This window comes from Urocampus carinirostris, chromosome 11, assembly GCF_059441175.1.
Source record: "Urocampus carinirostris isolate Australia breed hairy pipefish chromosome 11, RoL_Ucar_1.0, whole genome shotgun sequence".
In the NCBI taxonomy this organism is placed as follows: domain Eukaryota; kingdom Metazoa; phylum Chordata; class Actinopteri; order Syngnathiformes; family Syngnathidae; genus Urocampus; species Urocampus carinirostris.
Window position 1 is genome coordinate 27,984,425 of NC_142359.1, and position 15,775 is coordinate 28,000,199.

The window sequence follows — 15,775 nt, forward strand, 5'->3', positions numbered from 1 at the left end:
AGACGCTGCTCTCTAATGGCTTTGCTTTGCCAATGTATTTCTTCTTTCCTCTTGATTAACGTCATCTGGCATTAGCTTGTATGGGGTTGTCGTGTAAAGCATCATCACCCATTAGCGCCACACCTAAAAGGGCAGGTATATCAGATCAAGATATCTAGAAGCTGACGTTTTTGCGGATGTTGGCTAGAAAATAGAAAATGCAAACAATAGCTAAAACTTGGAAAAAATCCATACACAAGCATGCTGTAAAGTAGGAAAAAAGAGATGCGACTATTCACAATGGGAGACTCATTTAAAAGGAAATTTAAGGAGATGACTAACGGTAGCTTATACATGTTTTTTTTTTTTTTTTTTGGTAACCGTTTGCAACAAGTTACACCTAAACAGGGCATTATGGAATATGAAAGATGAAAGTTGTATTCGTGCAATGATTACGTATAGATCATAGACATTTTATAGTTTATGTAAAAGCTTAAGGGAGCGGTCAATTGAAATGGGAAAAACTTCCTGCAAAATTTAAGCTATAAATTATTGTCATTTTTCCCAACACCTATATTTGGAGAAATTTGTCTCAAAAATATTTGTACACGTATTGTTCAGATCCACAAATATATTCGCAAATTACTCAAGATCTAAAAATCAGGTCTTGATAAAATCCCATATGTAAATCGTGAATATATTTGTGTACCCGAAAAAGTAATATGATTATTGCGAACATATTTGAGTACCTTAAAAACACGTTTGTAAATCGTGGATATACAATATTAGATTGATCTGCAAAATACATTATTCACACCGGATTTCTTATTTTAATGGTACCGGATACATTGAAAAATTGGCTTTAAAGGTCCTTAAAAAGTGCTTGAATTTACCCTGCATTCTCTTTAGACATTGAAGATATTTAAGTTGTCACTTTTGTTATCTGGTGGTTGACCTTTACATTCTCTTGACACGTTTTCATGTGAGACTCATTGACGCGTAAGGCTCCTATTAAGTCACTAATGATGCTCTTTTAAATGTCATTGTTATTTTCACTTTGTTCGGAGACAATCGGCTCTTGATCCAGATGAGAGGAATTTGAAAGGAGCAGTTGATGTGCAGTCAGGGGAGGAAATACAAAAATAAAAATTGTTATATCTAGTCTGTTCTTTCTGATCAGACTTCACAATTTGGGGATTTTCATTTTCAAAATTCCAGAATTTTTACATTGTATGGTGAATATTATGAATACAATTCATATATAACATGTTATGGTGCTAAGCTTTTGCAAATGAAGAGAGAGTACCTCTCTTGCTGAGACTAAGGCAGGTAATACAGGTTATTGAGTTTGCTGAATATTATTGCTTTAATTTGGTATTTTATTACATTTTTATCGAGTTTTTCAAGGCTTGGGGTACATTTCACTTAGTTTTTGTCAATAAATATGACCAAAACAATTTTGACAACATGGATCTCCAATATTTTTCGAGCTGAGAGTTACTTTTTGTTACCAGTTAGCATGATGGGCACCCAGTTTGATAAGCATTTCTAGAATAACAACTTACCATGTTATTGTTATTGTTACTATATTATTAACAGGTTAATTATTTGAAAGTAGGGTTTATTCTCTCAGTCAACCACTAAAAAAATAATTTTACTAGAAAATCACAATGACCTAGAACTAGTGAGCTATTTTAGAAACTGGTCCGGGGGCTCCTCAGCTCTCCTTATGGAGCACCCTGGTGCCGGTGGGCAGCACAATGGAGACCCATGATTTAAAATGGGAAAAAAAGTATCTGTTACTTGAAAACAATACATAATTTATTACATCCTATTTATTTCATGTTTTTATATAGAATACAGAAATAATTAAAGTCAGCAAAATCATGTGTAAGTTATTAAATCTGCTGTTCCACCTCATGAGCAGATTTGTAAAAATAAAGGGGTAGCATTTTGCTGCCACCTACTGATGTGGATAAATGTCACAGTTCCCGGGCTAATAACAAAAATAAATAAATAAATAAATAAATACATAAATACATAAATACATAAATAAATAAATAAATACATGAATGAATGAATGAATGAATGAATGAATGAACAATGGCAAGCATTTTGCAAAGATAACTTGGGCTATTTCCCGTGGCAGACTGGACAAGGTTTCATGGAACACAAGTATGCCTCAGAACACTGCTCGAAAAACTGTATTTACTTATTGTAAATGCCATTGTTTTTTTTTAAATGAACGCATAGTTATTCAAAGGACACATTTTGGTCATATTCAAAATAAAATAAACCACTTTTGTTTTTGGGTCAAAGGAACCCGGTAGGTGTGACATTTCCCACTTGACCCAAATTGGGTTATTTTTCACACAATGGTAAGCACTTTGGAGGATGTTTTTCGAGGGGGGGTGCTGCACTTTTGACAAGCGCCGTTATCCCCACTTCCAGACCATCAATCACAGATGTAATTACACGACAGTTTCAGACTAACCGGGTAATCGGAGACGACGAGCCCCTCCGCCGGGGGAGTGCCGGCTGGCTGGTGGTGCTGATGACGGCCGCCTCATGCTCTGATGGTTTTTTAATGATCATGTTGGGATTATGAAGCGTTCCAATTTCAACGTGTACTGCATTATATTTTTGTGGACACAAAAGTAGGGTAAACTATTAAGCTGAAGAAAGGAATTTGTTACATAGCTCTGAAGGACCGTAACGTGAATTGTATTTCGTTATTTCAATGGGTAAAGTGTTAAAACTCGTTTGCAGCAATAATTGACCCAGGATAATGAATCATAGCAGCACAGGTGCTGTTCATTTTAGACGGAGTGAACTAAAAAAAAAAAACATTCACGCATGACACAAATATCCTCTCCTAGGCTTAGCTCTCAGCAATAATCAACTGGGGATAACGGGTTGCAGCCAAAACAGTGCAGTTTGATTTATGGCGGAAATAACAAATACAAAAAGGACACAAGTTTGCTTTGTTGGCCTTTGTTCGAAGCAATATGCTTTGGAGGATAATGGATCCCAGACAAAACAGTGCAGTTAATTTGAGGTGCGCTTCAATGGCCAGCTTCAAAGAATCCTCCTGAACCCCCCTCCCAAAAATTAACTCTACTGGCACCTGCTCATACCAACAGTCAACTGGGCATAATGGATCATGGCCACAACTATTCATTTCATTCAACAGCACACCTAGGAAAAAGCATTCCTTTGGATTCTCCCTGTTTACTAGAAATAATGTTTTGGGGATAATGGATCGTGGTAAAAACAGTGCAATACAGCGAATGGCCACAAATATATATATTATTTTAAGCAGGTCAGAACCTCATGCCTCCTGCCAAAAGCGCCTTCTACTCGATTGTAATAATATATTGCAGCCATCCAGGTGTAGTTCATTTTAGGTGGAAATACAGTAATGGGAAAACAGGACAAAAATACACTCACAACAATATGTACTGTAATCGAAGTTCATAAATCTTCGCAACACGAGTTCAATTCACCTTTTTAAAGACAGAATGGCAAAAAAGAGCCGCCAGATCTGTCAAAAATGCGATTTCTTGGTCCCAGCATGCAGCAATATGTGATCGAGGTTAATGGATTGCGACTGCACGAGTGCAGTTCACTTTTTAGTGGATTGACAAACAAGAGCCACCAGGCCCGTCATAAAAAAACACTTTTGTCTTCTTCTCATATCAATCTGCAATCTTGGCTTCTGAAATATGGAATCTTTTTCAACCTGCAATGCGCTAGAGCCATTAAGTTGCGATCACAGTACTTATCTTTTGTTTTCTTTCTCTCTTAGCCTTCAGCCGGGCGCCCATCCCCATGGCAGTGGTGCGGCGGGAGCTGTCGTGCGAAGGTTACCCAATTGAATTGCGCTGCCCGGGCACTGACGTCATCATGATTGAGAGTGCCAACTACGGGCGCACTGACGACAAAATCTGCGACGCTGACCCGGCGCAGATGGAAAACACCAGATGCTACTTGCCCGATGCATACAAGATCATGTCGCAAAGGTAAAGGCTGACAGTAACAACAAAACAACATGCTTGTAAGAGCTCAAATGTATGTGTGTCATCAATTGCATTTGCATTTGTATTTTGCCTCACACACGAGGGATGCAAATCAATTTTTAGAGGGTTGTCCCAAATGCTAAGATTTGGCCCACTCATATGGAGTTTAGCAAGCAAAGGTAAGAAGCCCTGTTGGTTAGTATGAAGTTGCACCCTGTTTCTCATCTTACAAGTTGAATGTAACTCTCCTTTCATTGGGTTTTCTTAAAGGTTAACAATTTGCTTACTTATATCGGGCATAGCCAGCTAAACCAACAAAGCTAGCTGGTGGGTATAATGTTATGCCGTCTGTCCATTGCGCACCATACACGTGGAATGCAATTCTGGTTTTAGCGGGTTTCCTTAAATGCTAATATTTGTCTGGATTATATCAAGCTAATCCAGTTAAGAGATTGAGATTAGCTCGTCTGTATGAAGTTGTTTTTTTGTCCGTTTCATGTCATACACCAGAAATGCAATTCTGTTTGAGGCGGGTTTTTCCTAATATATCGAGCACAACTAGTTAACCCCTGGACTGTCGGACTGTTTAGAGGCAAAGACGTGTCTGTAGAATGTCACCAGTCACTGTAATATGCCACATATCATTGGAAAGCTTAGCCCTGTAAGACCCAGATATACAAAAGCATAAAATACATTTCTTTTAACCAGTTTTATGAAAATGTTATTATACGATGATAAGTCCGCTCCAAGGTAGCAAAGTTTTGCAGATTATGACACTTCTGTACCGGTGAGCCAGGCTTCTAGAGGAATTTCCCACCCACAATCATTGTAAGTCTGAACAATGACACCCAATGACTGTAATTTGAGGAAAGTCAACTACAAAAACAATATTTACCCCACTTTTTGGAAAAAAATTAATTGTTTTAATTTTAGAATGCTGGTCTGAAACAAAAGTCTGAAACAAGATACTCAAACACTTTAAAGCCGGTATAAGTCACCCAAAAGTCGTTAAACTATTTGTTGCAACATGGTCTTGTTATATTCACTAGGGTCCAGTGAATCCAAATGTTGAAATGATTTACTCCTAAACTTAGATAATGCCGCCTAAAAGCGTTCCTGATTCCTTTATAGATCATTGTTGTAAATCATTGGTTTGGCTCCAAAACTTCCCGTTAAAACTAAACAGACCTGGCAGATGACTTCCGGTATGGCCTTTCACGATTGGAACAGAAGTAGGATCCAAATTCGTAACGTTACTCACAAGTTTATTGAAAAATAGAGGAAAGGCAGCGCCAGCGATCCGGTGCTTGCTGGACGTGGGAAGCAAGCCGCTCACGGGATCCGTGCGTGTTCCGAAAGCAGAAGTGTATCTTCCGGAGCGGGAGATTATAGCGTACTTAGACGGAAAAAACAGGTCGTTAGCCGGGACGGGAGATCAGAACTTGGTCGGGGTCAAAAAACGGGTCGTTAGCTGGGACGGGATATCAGAACGTGGTCGGGGTCAAAAAAATGGTCGTATCAGGAGACAAACAGGGAAATCAGGAACGGACGAGTGAAAAACGGGTGACAAAACGGGACGGACCGGAGTCAGAGTATAAAAGGCTTGCCTTTTGGAAACAGAGGTTCGCTGACCGGGCGAGTGAAAGGACTGAGTTTAAGTAGGACGGGGAACCAATCAGGTAACCAGCAGCAGCTGGCGCCAAACGAGCGGGCACAGGTGAGTGTTATGAGTAATCATGACATAGCCGTAATCCTCTGGCATTTTAAATGACACTACTCTTGGCCAATTGCAAGCTTTTTTTCACAGTCCTTAGCCTGTTACAACCTATGAGGGCCTATGTTGAAAAAAAAAAACCTCATGACCAAATCAACTTAAACACTCTTAAGCCAATAGTGAAAGATCCAAATGTAGAATGACACATTGGATAACCAATGAAATTTACAACATGTTTTCATGCAGTTTTACGAGCTGGATTGAAATCGGTGCTGAAAAAAAATGTGAAAAAATGAAACCCAGGATCCATTTTTATGCTTGAGTATTACGCGCAAGTGTGCACATCCATGATTGACCTCTAGAAAGATTAGTCAAATATTTACAACTTATCACAATGTCTGAAAACTGGCCAAAACTGGTGTCAAATGTTAAAATTATACAAGGTACTAAGTAAGTCTTCAGGCTATTGTCTCACTTGTTTTCCAGCTAAAATACCCATGTTACACCCATCTGCAGACGTTTAATTGCAAAAAATAATAATAATAGAAAAAAAAAAATCCAGGCAAAATTGAAATTCTTCTATTTCTGTGTGTTCCAATTCAAATTACTTAGTTTAAAACAAAACTCCAGACTGTTTAACAGAGGCCAAAACTGTCATTCTCCAGACGTTTCAAAAACAGGATTCTAATTACTTTGGGTAGGAGTTTAGGCTGATTTTACAGTACTGTCAAGGGGTTAAGCTATCAAGGTTGGCTAGTTGGTCTGAAGTTGCCATTTATCCGTTTGATGTTATACATGTGAAATGCATTTATGTTTTAGTGGGTTTTCATAATAACATCCCTTTTGCCTTTTTAAAAGGACCTTAGCCTGCTAAGCTAACACTGCGAGATGGTCAGATTGAACTTACATCCTCTCTTTGTTTTGCATTATACAGGTGAAATACAATTTAGATTTTTCCGTTGTCTTAAACACCAAAAATGTGCACCCTTTCTTACCCAGCCAGGCAAACAACTTTAGCCGGCTAAAATGAATTTAAGTCGTTTTACACTGTTGAACGTAAAATACAATTCATTTTTTGTTGGTTTTCTGAAATGTTAACATTTTGCGTCCTTTTATAGAACTTAGCTGGTTGGTATGATGTTGTGTTTTTCTCAATTCTAAATTTTGGCTTCCTTACATCCAGCTTTGCCTGCTAAGCTAACAATACTCGCTGGTTAGTATAAAGTTCCTCAGTTTCACACCCTACAAGTGGAATTAAATTCTGCTTTAGTGAGTTTTGCAAAAGTTAACATATGGCCTCTTTATATCAAGCTTAGCCAGCTAAGCTAACAAAGCTAGCTATGTTTTAAGCGTCAAAGAAAGAGCTAATTCAGTCAGGAGCAGGTGGTCCGTCATCTCGCTCCCCACCAACTTGCCTCTTTTTGCCTTTTCCCCCATCTGATATTTGCTTTCCTTGCACTCAATCGGCTTTTCGTTCATCCCCCTGTACTGCGCCGTCGCTTTCGCTTTTTTTCTTCTTCATCTGCGGGTGTTTAATTGGCAGGAAGAAGTTGACAGCAAGTGCGTGACACTTCTGCCCCCAAGCAATCGGGTTCATGCTCCTTTCTCAACACTTTAATACGTTTGCTGGCAAAACATCTGTGATGAAAAACCTTTCCGAACAAAATGCCTGACATCTTTTTCAGACATGGTAGCATCAATTTTAGGACATTTAAAGAAAAATGTGCCTTAGTCCACTCACTGTAGTGCCAAGCGTTCTATGAGTCTGTAATTACTTGATGAATGGTAGATAGTTTGCTTCATTACCAAATATTGATTACTCGTCAAGTTTACTGGTCAAAATCCCTCAGTTAATTTTAGTCCTTATCCTGGGAGTAAGAAGTTTCCTTGGCCGCTTATGTTTCTGTCCTGGCGACTAGCAGAACCTTTCTTGGCCACTTCACATCCCTGTCTTAGAGGCGAGAAGTTCCCTTGGGCACTTTTTCACCCTGTTCTAGGGACTAAGAGAACATTCCTCGGCGACTTCTGATTTTTAGCCTGGCGTTAAGGAGGAAGTCCTTTGGCTGCTTCTGTTCCCTGTCCTGGTGGCAAGAAGTTCCCTTGGCTGCTACTTTCCCTGTCCTGGCGGTGAGGCGGAGGTCCCTAGGTCACTTACAATCCCTGTCCCTGTGGCAAGGAGAAAGTATCTCGGCCGCTTAAAAATTCTGTCCCAGCGGCTGAGAGAAGGTCGCTTGAACGTCTATGATCCCTGTCCCAGGAAATGATAACAAACCCTGTCCTTGCAGGTACAAGGATATAATATATGTTATAGTTATTCCATGTGAAATGCACAACAAAACTGACATTTGTCCCTAGTACTGTGACCAAAACTAGTGTGACAATAAGATAAAAACAACTGCCTTTAACAGTAATTGGAATCCAGCGTCATCACTTCCACGGCCCGGGTGCCTCCAATTGCAATGCTTGAGCTGTGAAAACGTGAAACAGTTTTACACCGGTTTCTAATAAGAATATTATGGGTGCACGTTTGTATACATGAGTGCGCGATATACTGTACACAAATAAATAGAGTAGTACAAATTTGTCATCCTATAAGTATTTTGAAAAATCCATGTTAATAAAGATAGTCCATGTATTTTTACTTATTATACAAATAAGTAAAATTGTCTAATGATCAAAGTTTAATTTTACCACTAGGAGGTGCTAAATTATCCACCCAGTCCATCCATTTAAAGTAGGCCGTGCTACTGATTATTCATGGGATGTTCATCTGTCATTTCCATATAAAAAGTCGGCAGGTGGTTGTGTTATCTGGAGGGATTCAGTCGGATTTCGTTGCAGAGCACTTACAGTTCACGACTGAAGACCCAGTTTGAAGTTCCAACAGTGAAAAACCGTTCTTGTGCAATCAACCTCGACTCACGCCGTGCTCCAAATAACGCTTTCTCTTCTTCAGCCGTCCTACCGACTTCAGCCGCCGGCGTTTTCTCGTTACGTCTGCGGCGCACGCTCTCGAGGGTTTTGAAGAGTGGCCTCTGCCGCTCTCCTGTGAGAGCTAATTATGCCGGGCTATTTTCTGAGCAGGTGTGCGTGTCGATACCGAACGGCTGGAAAGCTCTCCGTCACCCTGTGCCGCATTCTTATTCATGAGTCTTAATTCCGTAGATGGCCTTGGTGGCCACTGGACCGTGGTTGTTCCGTGACTCCGTCGAGGAAAAAAAAAAAGTGCTGGCCGCGGCACAAAGGGGTGCTGCTGGTAGTCCCCTCCCATTCTCTGTTTGCATTGGACTTGTTGAAGATTGGTGCCTCCAAGCACTTTGTGTCCTTTCAGAGTGCTGACATGCAGTCCGCAAGGTATTGTAGATGGCAGTGGGTGCGGAATATATATATATATATATATATATATATATATATATATATATATATATATATATATATATATATATATATATATATATATATATATATATATATATATATATATATATACACTCTCAAATGCTCATCTTGATCGGGTTTTTCACACCATAGCTGGTAGAGTCTACGAATAAAAGAAGAGGTTTGATTTTCCAATTCCAAGCAATGCCGTTCTAATGATTGGCATCATAATTGCTGCTATGTTGGCATAAGTCTTGTTTGTTAGTTACACAGACGTGCAGTTCTGTCCACTGTGACACTGGCTTTTGGCACTTGCCATGATGCCTTTTTTGGGGTTACCCAGATACTTTAATTTATCGTCCAATGTCTATGTTCTATTCATCTTTTCCTTTTGTTGGCCAGTCTCAGATGTGGCTTTTTCGTTGCCACTTTGTCACGAAGGCCAGCATCTCAGTCGCCTCTTCACTGTATATATTGTCACTGGTGTTTTGCGGGTACTACTTAACCAAACTGCTAGTTGAGGACCTGTAAGGAATCTAATACTCAAGTTAGACTCGAATGTCCCTGTCTTGGCTTGGCCTCCTACTTCTCCTTCTACTGGAGCCAGCTTTTGCTCTTCTCTGAAGGGTGTTGTACACACTGTTGTAGGATATAGTCACTTTTTTTGGAGTAGCCTTCATTTCATGAAACAAGAATAGACTGTCAAGTTTCACATGAAATATTTCTTTTTGGGCCATTCTCAAGACCTTATCACACGCACAAACGTGATGCTCCAGATACTCAACTAGTTCAAAGGAAAGGTCAATCTTATAGATTCTCTATCCAGCGTAACTGTTTCCAGCTGTGCCAACATAATTTCACAAGGGTTTTGAAATCATCCATTTACAATTAAAGAACTTTAAATATAACTAATTAAAAAAAACATTCTTAATTGCAAGCGTTCACTAACTAAAAATGACTGGCTTCATAAGCGTTTTTCTTTTTAGGTGTTCTATAGTAAAAATCGAACCACATTCAAAAATAATTCTCCATTCAAAAATTTAATAATACCATTTACAACCTGTATTAACTTAAAAGAGAAGCATTGATAAGCATTCTTTATTGCACGTGTTCAACAACTAAACTAACAGTGCCTTTACGCTCAATTATCGTCAAAAATTACCCAACACTAGCATAATAGCCATCTTATATGCAAATGCTCAATAGATAAAATTGGGAACAACAGTGCACAATAATGGTCAAAGAACACCCAACTCTGACTTCATAAGCAATCCTCTTTGCGGGTGTTGTATTTTTATAACGGAGCCATATCCCCCTAGTGGGAGGCGGCTAGAGTCAAGAACACACTCTAATTCTTGACTCTTTCTGGGAGATTGATAAAGATGAGATTCCCAGCCCCCTCGCTCAACTCAACCGATCTGTCGCAACATCTGTCTTTGGGAGTCATTAGGTGGCCAAACCCCCCCAATTCTAACCCCTATCTCCGAGCGCCAAGCAGGGGGGCAACAGGTACCAATGTTGTAAGTGTTAGGTATGAATCAGCCGAGGCTCAAATCAGCTACCTCTTAGTCTCGGCGCGGGTTGCCCTACCCCACCTATGCCACCAAATGGGATTATTTGCAGGTGTTAAATAGTCAAAATAGAACCACATGTTTCATTGTAAGGAAGTCAAATAAAAACAAAATCTCAGAATAAACATTAAATGTTTTTGTTTTGGTTCACACATTCTGATTTGTACAACAGAGATTGCCCTGTTTCTTCTGCAAGTTGACAATAGCCTTCCTCCTCGAATGGAGCAGCAGTGGGATCGTTTTTGTTTGTATCCATTCTCCTCCTTTGGATCCATACTCGTTTTCAGCCCATGATTATCTGGCAACATGCGAAACACTTTATTTCCCCGCTGAGTGACGTGATGGCCGCTCGCGAAGGTCAAGGTGGGGGTCCGACGCCATGATTCATACCGCACAATCAAAAGATTCTCCACACTCTAATTAACATTGATTGGCTGGCTGCTAATCAATTGAACCAATGAAGGTGGAGGGGGCCCGGTTTGAGGAGTGTGTGTGTGGGGGGTTCTCATTTCAAGCCAGTAATGAGATATGGTCACTGGAGTGTCTTCACTTTATGGGTCCATGAAACAGCTCAAACCAGTTCCAGGGGTGAGCACACCTTTATTGTATAGGGCCTTGTTGAGATACATACTTTGGTATTACTGTAGCTGCATTGTTGTAGTATTCCTAAGTAGTATTTTTGTAGTATTTTTGTAGTATTTCTGCAGGAGTGTTTTTGTAGTATTTTGTTTTCATTATATTTTTTCCATACTAGTATTTTTGTAGTATTTATGTTGTATTTCTGTATTATTTCTGTAGTAGTATTTTTTTTAGTATTGTTTATTTATTATAATATTTCCATACTAGTCATTTTTTTTTCGTATATCAGTAGTATATTTGGGAGATGGTTGTGTCAATCTCCTAGAAGAAGTTAAGATCACACAGAGGGTGTAAGAGGGATACCCTTAAACACCCTAAGACCTAGGGTGCTGAAAGTGGATAGTTGTAGTATGATCAAAAGTGAAAGAGGTGAGATTGAAGGTTTGTTTCTAAAAAGAAGGTTGGATGTCTTTGCATTGAGAGAAACAAAGTTGAGAGGGATTGGTGACGTGTGTTTTGGCAGTGTGTCAGGTGTAAGTACAGGGAGAAGTTGTGGCTTTTTTGGTGAGTAAGAGAGTGAAAGAGAGAGTACTGGAATCCATTCCAGGTTTCCTCGCGATTGATGTGTGTTAAGGAAGTGGGGAAGCGAGATGTGGGTGCTTCTGATTGTGTATGGTCCAGGTGCTGAGTTATGCGAGATGTAAGGAAGAGAGGAATGATTTCTGGAGTGATTTGTCAATGGGTGTTGCACAGTTTGGACTGAAGTTTTATGTGATGGTGTTGGGAGATTTGAGTACCAGAGTTGGTGATGAGGGGATTGACGGTGTGTTTAGAAGATTTCGTGTCCCAGAAGTGAATGAAAGTAGCGAAAGACTGACTGAAATGTGTCTCGTGGGAATGAATGGTCGGAAATAGCATGTTTTAGCAAGAATAATTTCAATAAGTACAGATAGATTAGAGTGGCGAATGGACGAAGAGTTAAGAAAACATTGATGGATTTTGTGTTGATCAGTAGGAATGTGTGTAGGAAATTGTTGGATGTGAATGTACTGAGAGTGGAATGTTGACTACTATCCAGTGGCGGCAAAATTGAGAGTGTGTGCTAAGTGGCAGGGTTATGAAAAAAAGGGCATGCGAGAGAAATAGTGATGATCACTGACTTGAAGAATCGAGATAAGCATGGTGAGTACGAGGGAAGAATGAGAGAGTGTTTTGAGATGGTAAGTTAAAGAACTGCAGGGTGACTGAAGGGAGAGTGGGAATTTCTGAAGACATGCAGTTAAGGTATGTGGAATACGCAAGGTGGGTGGAGGTGGAAGAAAGGATAGTGAGTGGTGGAATGAGAATGCAGCAGTTGTGGAAAAGAGAAAGACATTTCAACAATGGTCTCAGAATGATGATATGGAAGTTTATGGGCTGTATAAAATGAAATAAATTGTGTAAACCAAGTGGTAAGATATTAGAAAATGGCAGCAGATGATAGATGGGGCAGGAAGTTGTCTGAGTGTTTTGAGAAGAATAAATGAATGTTTTGGAAATAAATGAAGAGGATGATGGAGTGGGAGACAGGCTGGGAGAAAAGTATGAAAGATCAGAATGGCAGAAGGTGCGTAAAAGATGGGCTGAGTATTTTAGTTAGCTGTTAAATGTGAGTGATGTAAGGTAGGCATGTATTGTGCCTGGAAGGTGGTAGACAGGTGCCTTTGTTTGGTAATCTATAAGGGAGATTGTAAGGGAGGATGTGGAAGCAGTAGTTGGGTCGATGAAATATGGGAAGGCTGCTGGGTTGGATGGATGCATGGTAGAGCATATCAGGAGAGGTGGTGAATCTGTGATAATGTGGCATGTAAGATTGTTGCATATATGTTTTGCACCTGGAGTGGTACTAGATGACTGGCGTAGTGCGTGTGTGTTTCCCTTGTACAAAAGGGAAAAGTGACAGGCTGGTGTGTATTAATCCAAAAGGTATAAGTCTGTTGATGGCAGAGTTTTGATTGGAAGAATAAGGGATAAGACAGAAAGAGTACTTTGGGTTTCAGAAGAGGAAGGGGATGTACTGATCAGATTTTTGCAGCAAGGCACATGCGTGAACAGTTTATGGCAAAATAATGGGGTGTATTGGGCATTTGTGGATTTAGAGAAAGCATTTAACAAGATAGATCAAGTGGCATTGTGGCAAGTGTTGATGATATATTGGGTGCAATGAGTCTGATAAACACATTGTTCAAATGTAGACATTTGCAATTGGATGCAAAGTGAGGTTTGTATTAAGGTTTGGTGGTACCAACAGTGATGCATGGCTCAGAGGTGTGGGGTTTGAGTTTAAATGAGTGTAATAGGTTAAATGTTTTTAAAATAAGATGTTTGCGTAGTGGGCAGCACGGCGGCGCAGTGGTTAGCGCGTGTGCGGCACGGTTCTGAGGTTATGGATCAAACCCCCTGTGTAACTTGCATGTTCTCCCCATGCTTGCGTGGGTTTCCTCCGGGCACTCCGGTTTCCTCCCACATTCCAAAAACATGCATGTAAAGTTAATTGGCCTGTCCAAATTGTCGCTAGGTGTGAATGAGCGAGCAAATTGTCTGTCCCTGTGTGCCCTGCGACTGGCTGGCAACCAGTTCAGGGTATACCCTTCCCACTGCCCGAAGATAGCTGGGATGGGCTCCAGCACCCCCGCGACCCTACTGAGGATAAGCAGTGCAGATAATGGATGGATGGATGGATGGGTGGATGTTTGCGTAGTATGTGTGGAGTGACACGACTAGATAGGTTAAGGAATGAGGAGTGAAGCAGTCTCCGATTAGATGGGTTGATAGGCTAATCTGAACAGGTGGGGTTTTGTAGTATGTCTGTAGTATTTTGAGTCTCTTTATTTTGTAATCTTCCTTGTGCTTTGTAGTTCTTGTTTTCGGTTTCACAGTACAATACAGTGACATCTGATGGTTGAAAACAATCACAGTTTGTCATACATTCTTCTTGAGGGATTAAGCGACATCATGTGAATCTGATGGGATGATTGTGCACTTTAATCCGGAAGCCTTCATTTTGACCTACATGCACAATCCTCTTTATCACTGCCACAGCTCTGGTCATAAAGTTTAAATTTTTCTTTGGCTTTTCGGTGGCCTTTTGAACCTTGGAGATAAAACATAAACCTTTAATGTGGTGCCTGACATTTTTTTTAACAAAACGACATACGCCGTTAGCTACTGAGTACATGGTCCTAAGGGGTAGGCAGATGTATCCAAACATTGCTATTATCGATACTAAGCGGATACAAGAATCAGATCAATACTTTTGACCTCGGGTTGATACTTTGCTCCTCCACCATTTTCCTCAAACCGCTGCTTCACTAAGTAAATAACGCAATAATTACTTTCCCCCCTGCGTCATTGACCACCCTTTAAGACTTTGAATGCCAGTGTTTGTACCTGTCAGGCACACTTTCAGCACCTCTCCCTACTTGTCCTGCCAGGCAGAAAAGAGGTACACATCTATCGTCCCCTCCCTATCTGATGCTAAAAATCAGAAGGAAAAAGAAAAGCATAGCACCTTGTGTATTATTATTTCAACTACAGAGAAAGACAATGCTAGGTGAAACTTGAGTGGTAAAGTGGTCTGTTACTGTGGCAACATCACAAATGTACATGAACACATGCAAAATAACGAGCAATAATCTGCAACTAAACCTTTAAACATATTACTGTTCCTGAATAAAAAAAATGTACAGTCGTTGTCACTATGGCAAATGGGCCAATGAGAGCGATTTGACTATTTAGATTACTGACTTTATTTTTAAAATATATTGCAATGGAAGGTACATTTGTTGTCCTGCTGACATAGTTATACAGTATCTGCCATTGAATTGCTGCTTATTTTGTTTGTGTCGCTTGGATTTTCTTTTGAAACAAGTGTAATAGAAATATTTTTATGAATTTATTTTACTGTTCAAGTTTGCAGTCTTAAGTTTTGGGGGATGTACCCACGTGTGGGCAGCAGGAACTGAGGCAGGGTTACACAAAAATAAGGATTGCATTTATTAACAAAATGAGGTACAAAGGGACAAACAAACCGTGGATATAAAACAAGGGAATGCCCAAACGAAACCAAATTTACTTGAACGGGGAAGGGTTTAATTATTCACTGAGTAACAGTCGGAATGGTATCGATTAGTACTTCCATGTATTTACCGTAAAATTCAGACTATAGAGCGCAACGGGTTATTAGCCGTACCGAGTACATTTTGTACATACATAAGATGCACCTGACTATGAGCCACATGTGCCCCCATTGACACATGAGATATTTACAAAGAAATATGGTACACAGAAAGTTTTAACTATAAACGGCACCTTAACCCTTTAACGCTCGGAAGGCCTGCCGGTGAGCCGTCTGTCACGGACGGGCGTGGTGGCGTGGAAGGTGACCGGACCAGAACGTAGGCAGGAGGCATGAAGGGAGAACTCAAATGCGTTGACGATCCATAGGTTTTATTTAATAAAATAAAAGTCGCCCAATACTCCGGGGCAAAACAGAA

General features: G+C 40.1%; 1 protein-coding gene across 1 annotated transcript in view; it reads left to right on the forward strand.

Annotated features, from left to right (window-relative positions):
• The window catches only part of LOC148356997 (adhesion G protein-coupled receptor L3-like), a 282,571-nt gene that overhangs the window by 101,790 nt on the left and 165,006 nt on the right, over positions 1-15,775 (forward strand). The window contains exon 5 of the mRNA XM_088348691.1: positions 3,788-4,001. Within this exon, the coding sequence (XP_088204817.1) occupies positions 3,788-4,001 (214 nt within the window). The remainder of the gene's footprint in view (positions 1-3,787; positions 4,002-15,775) is intronic.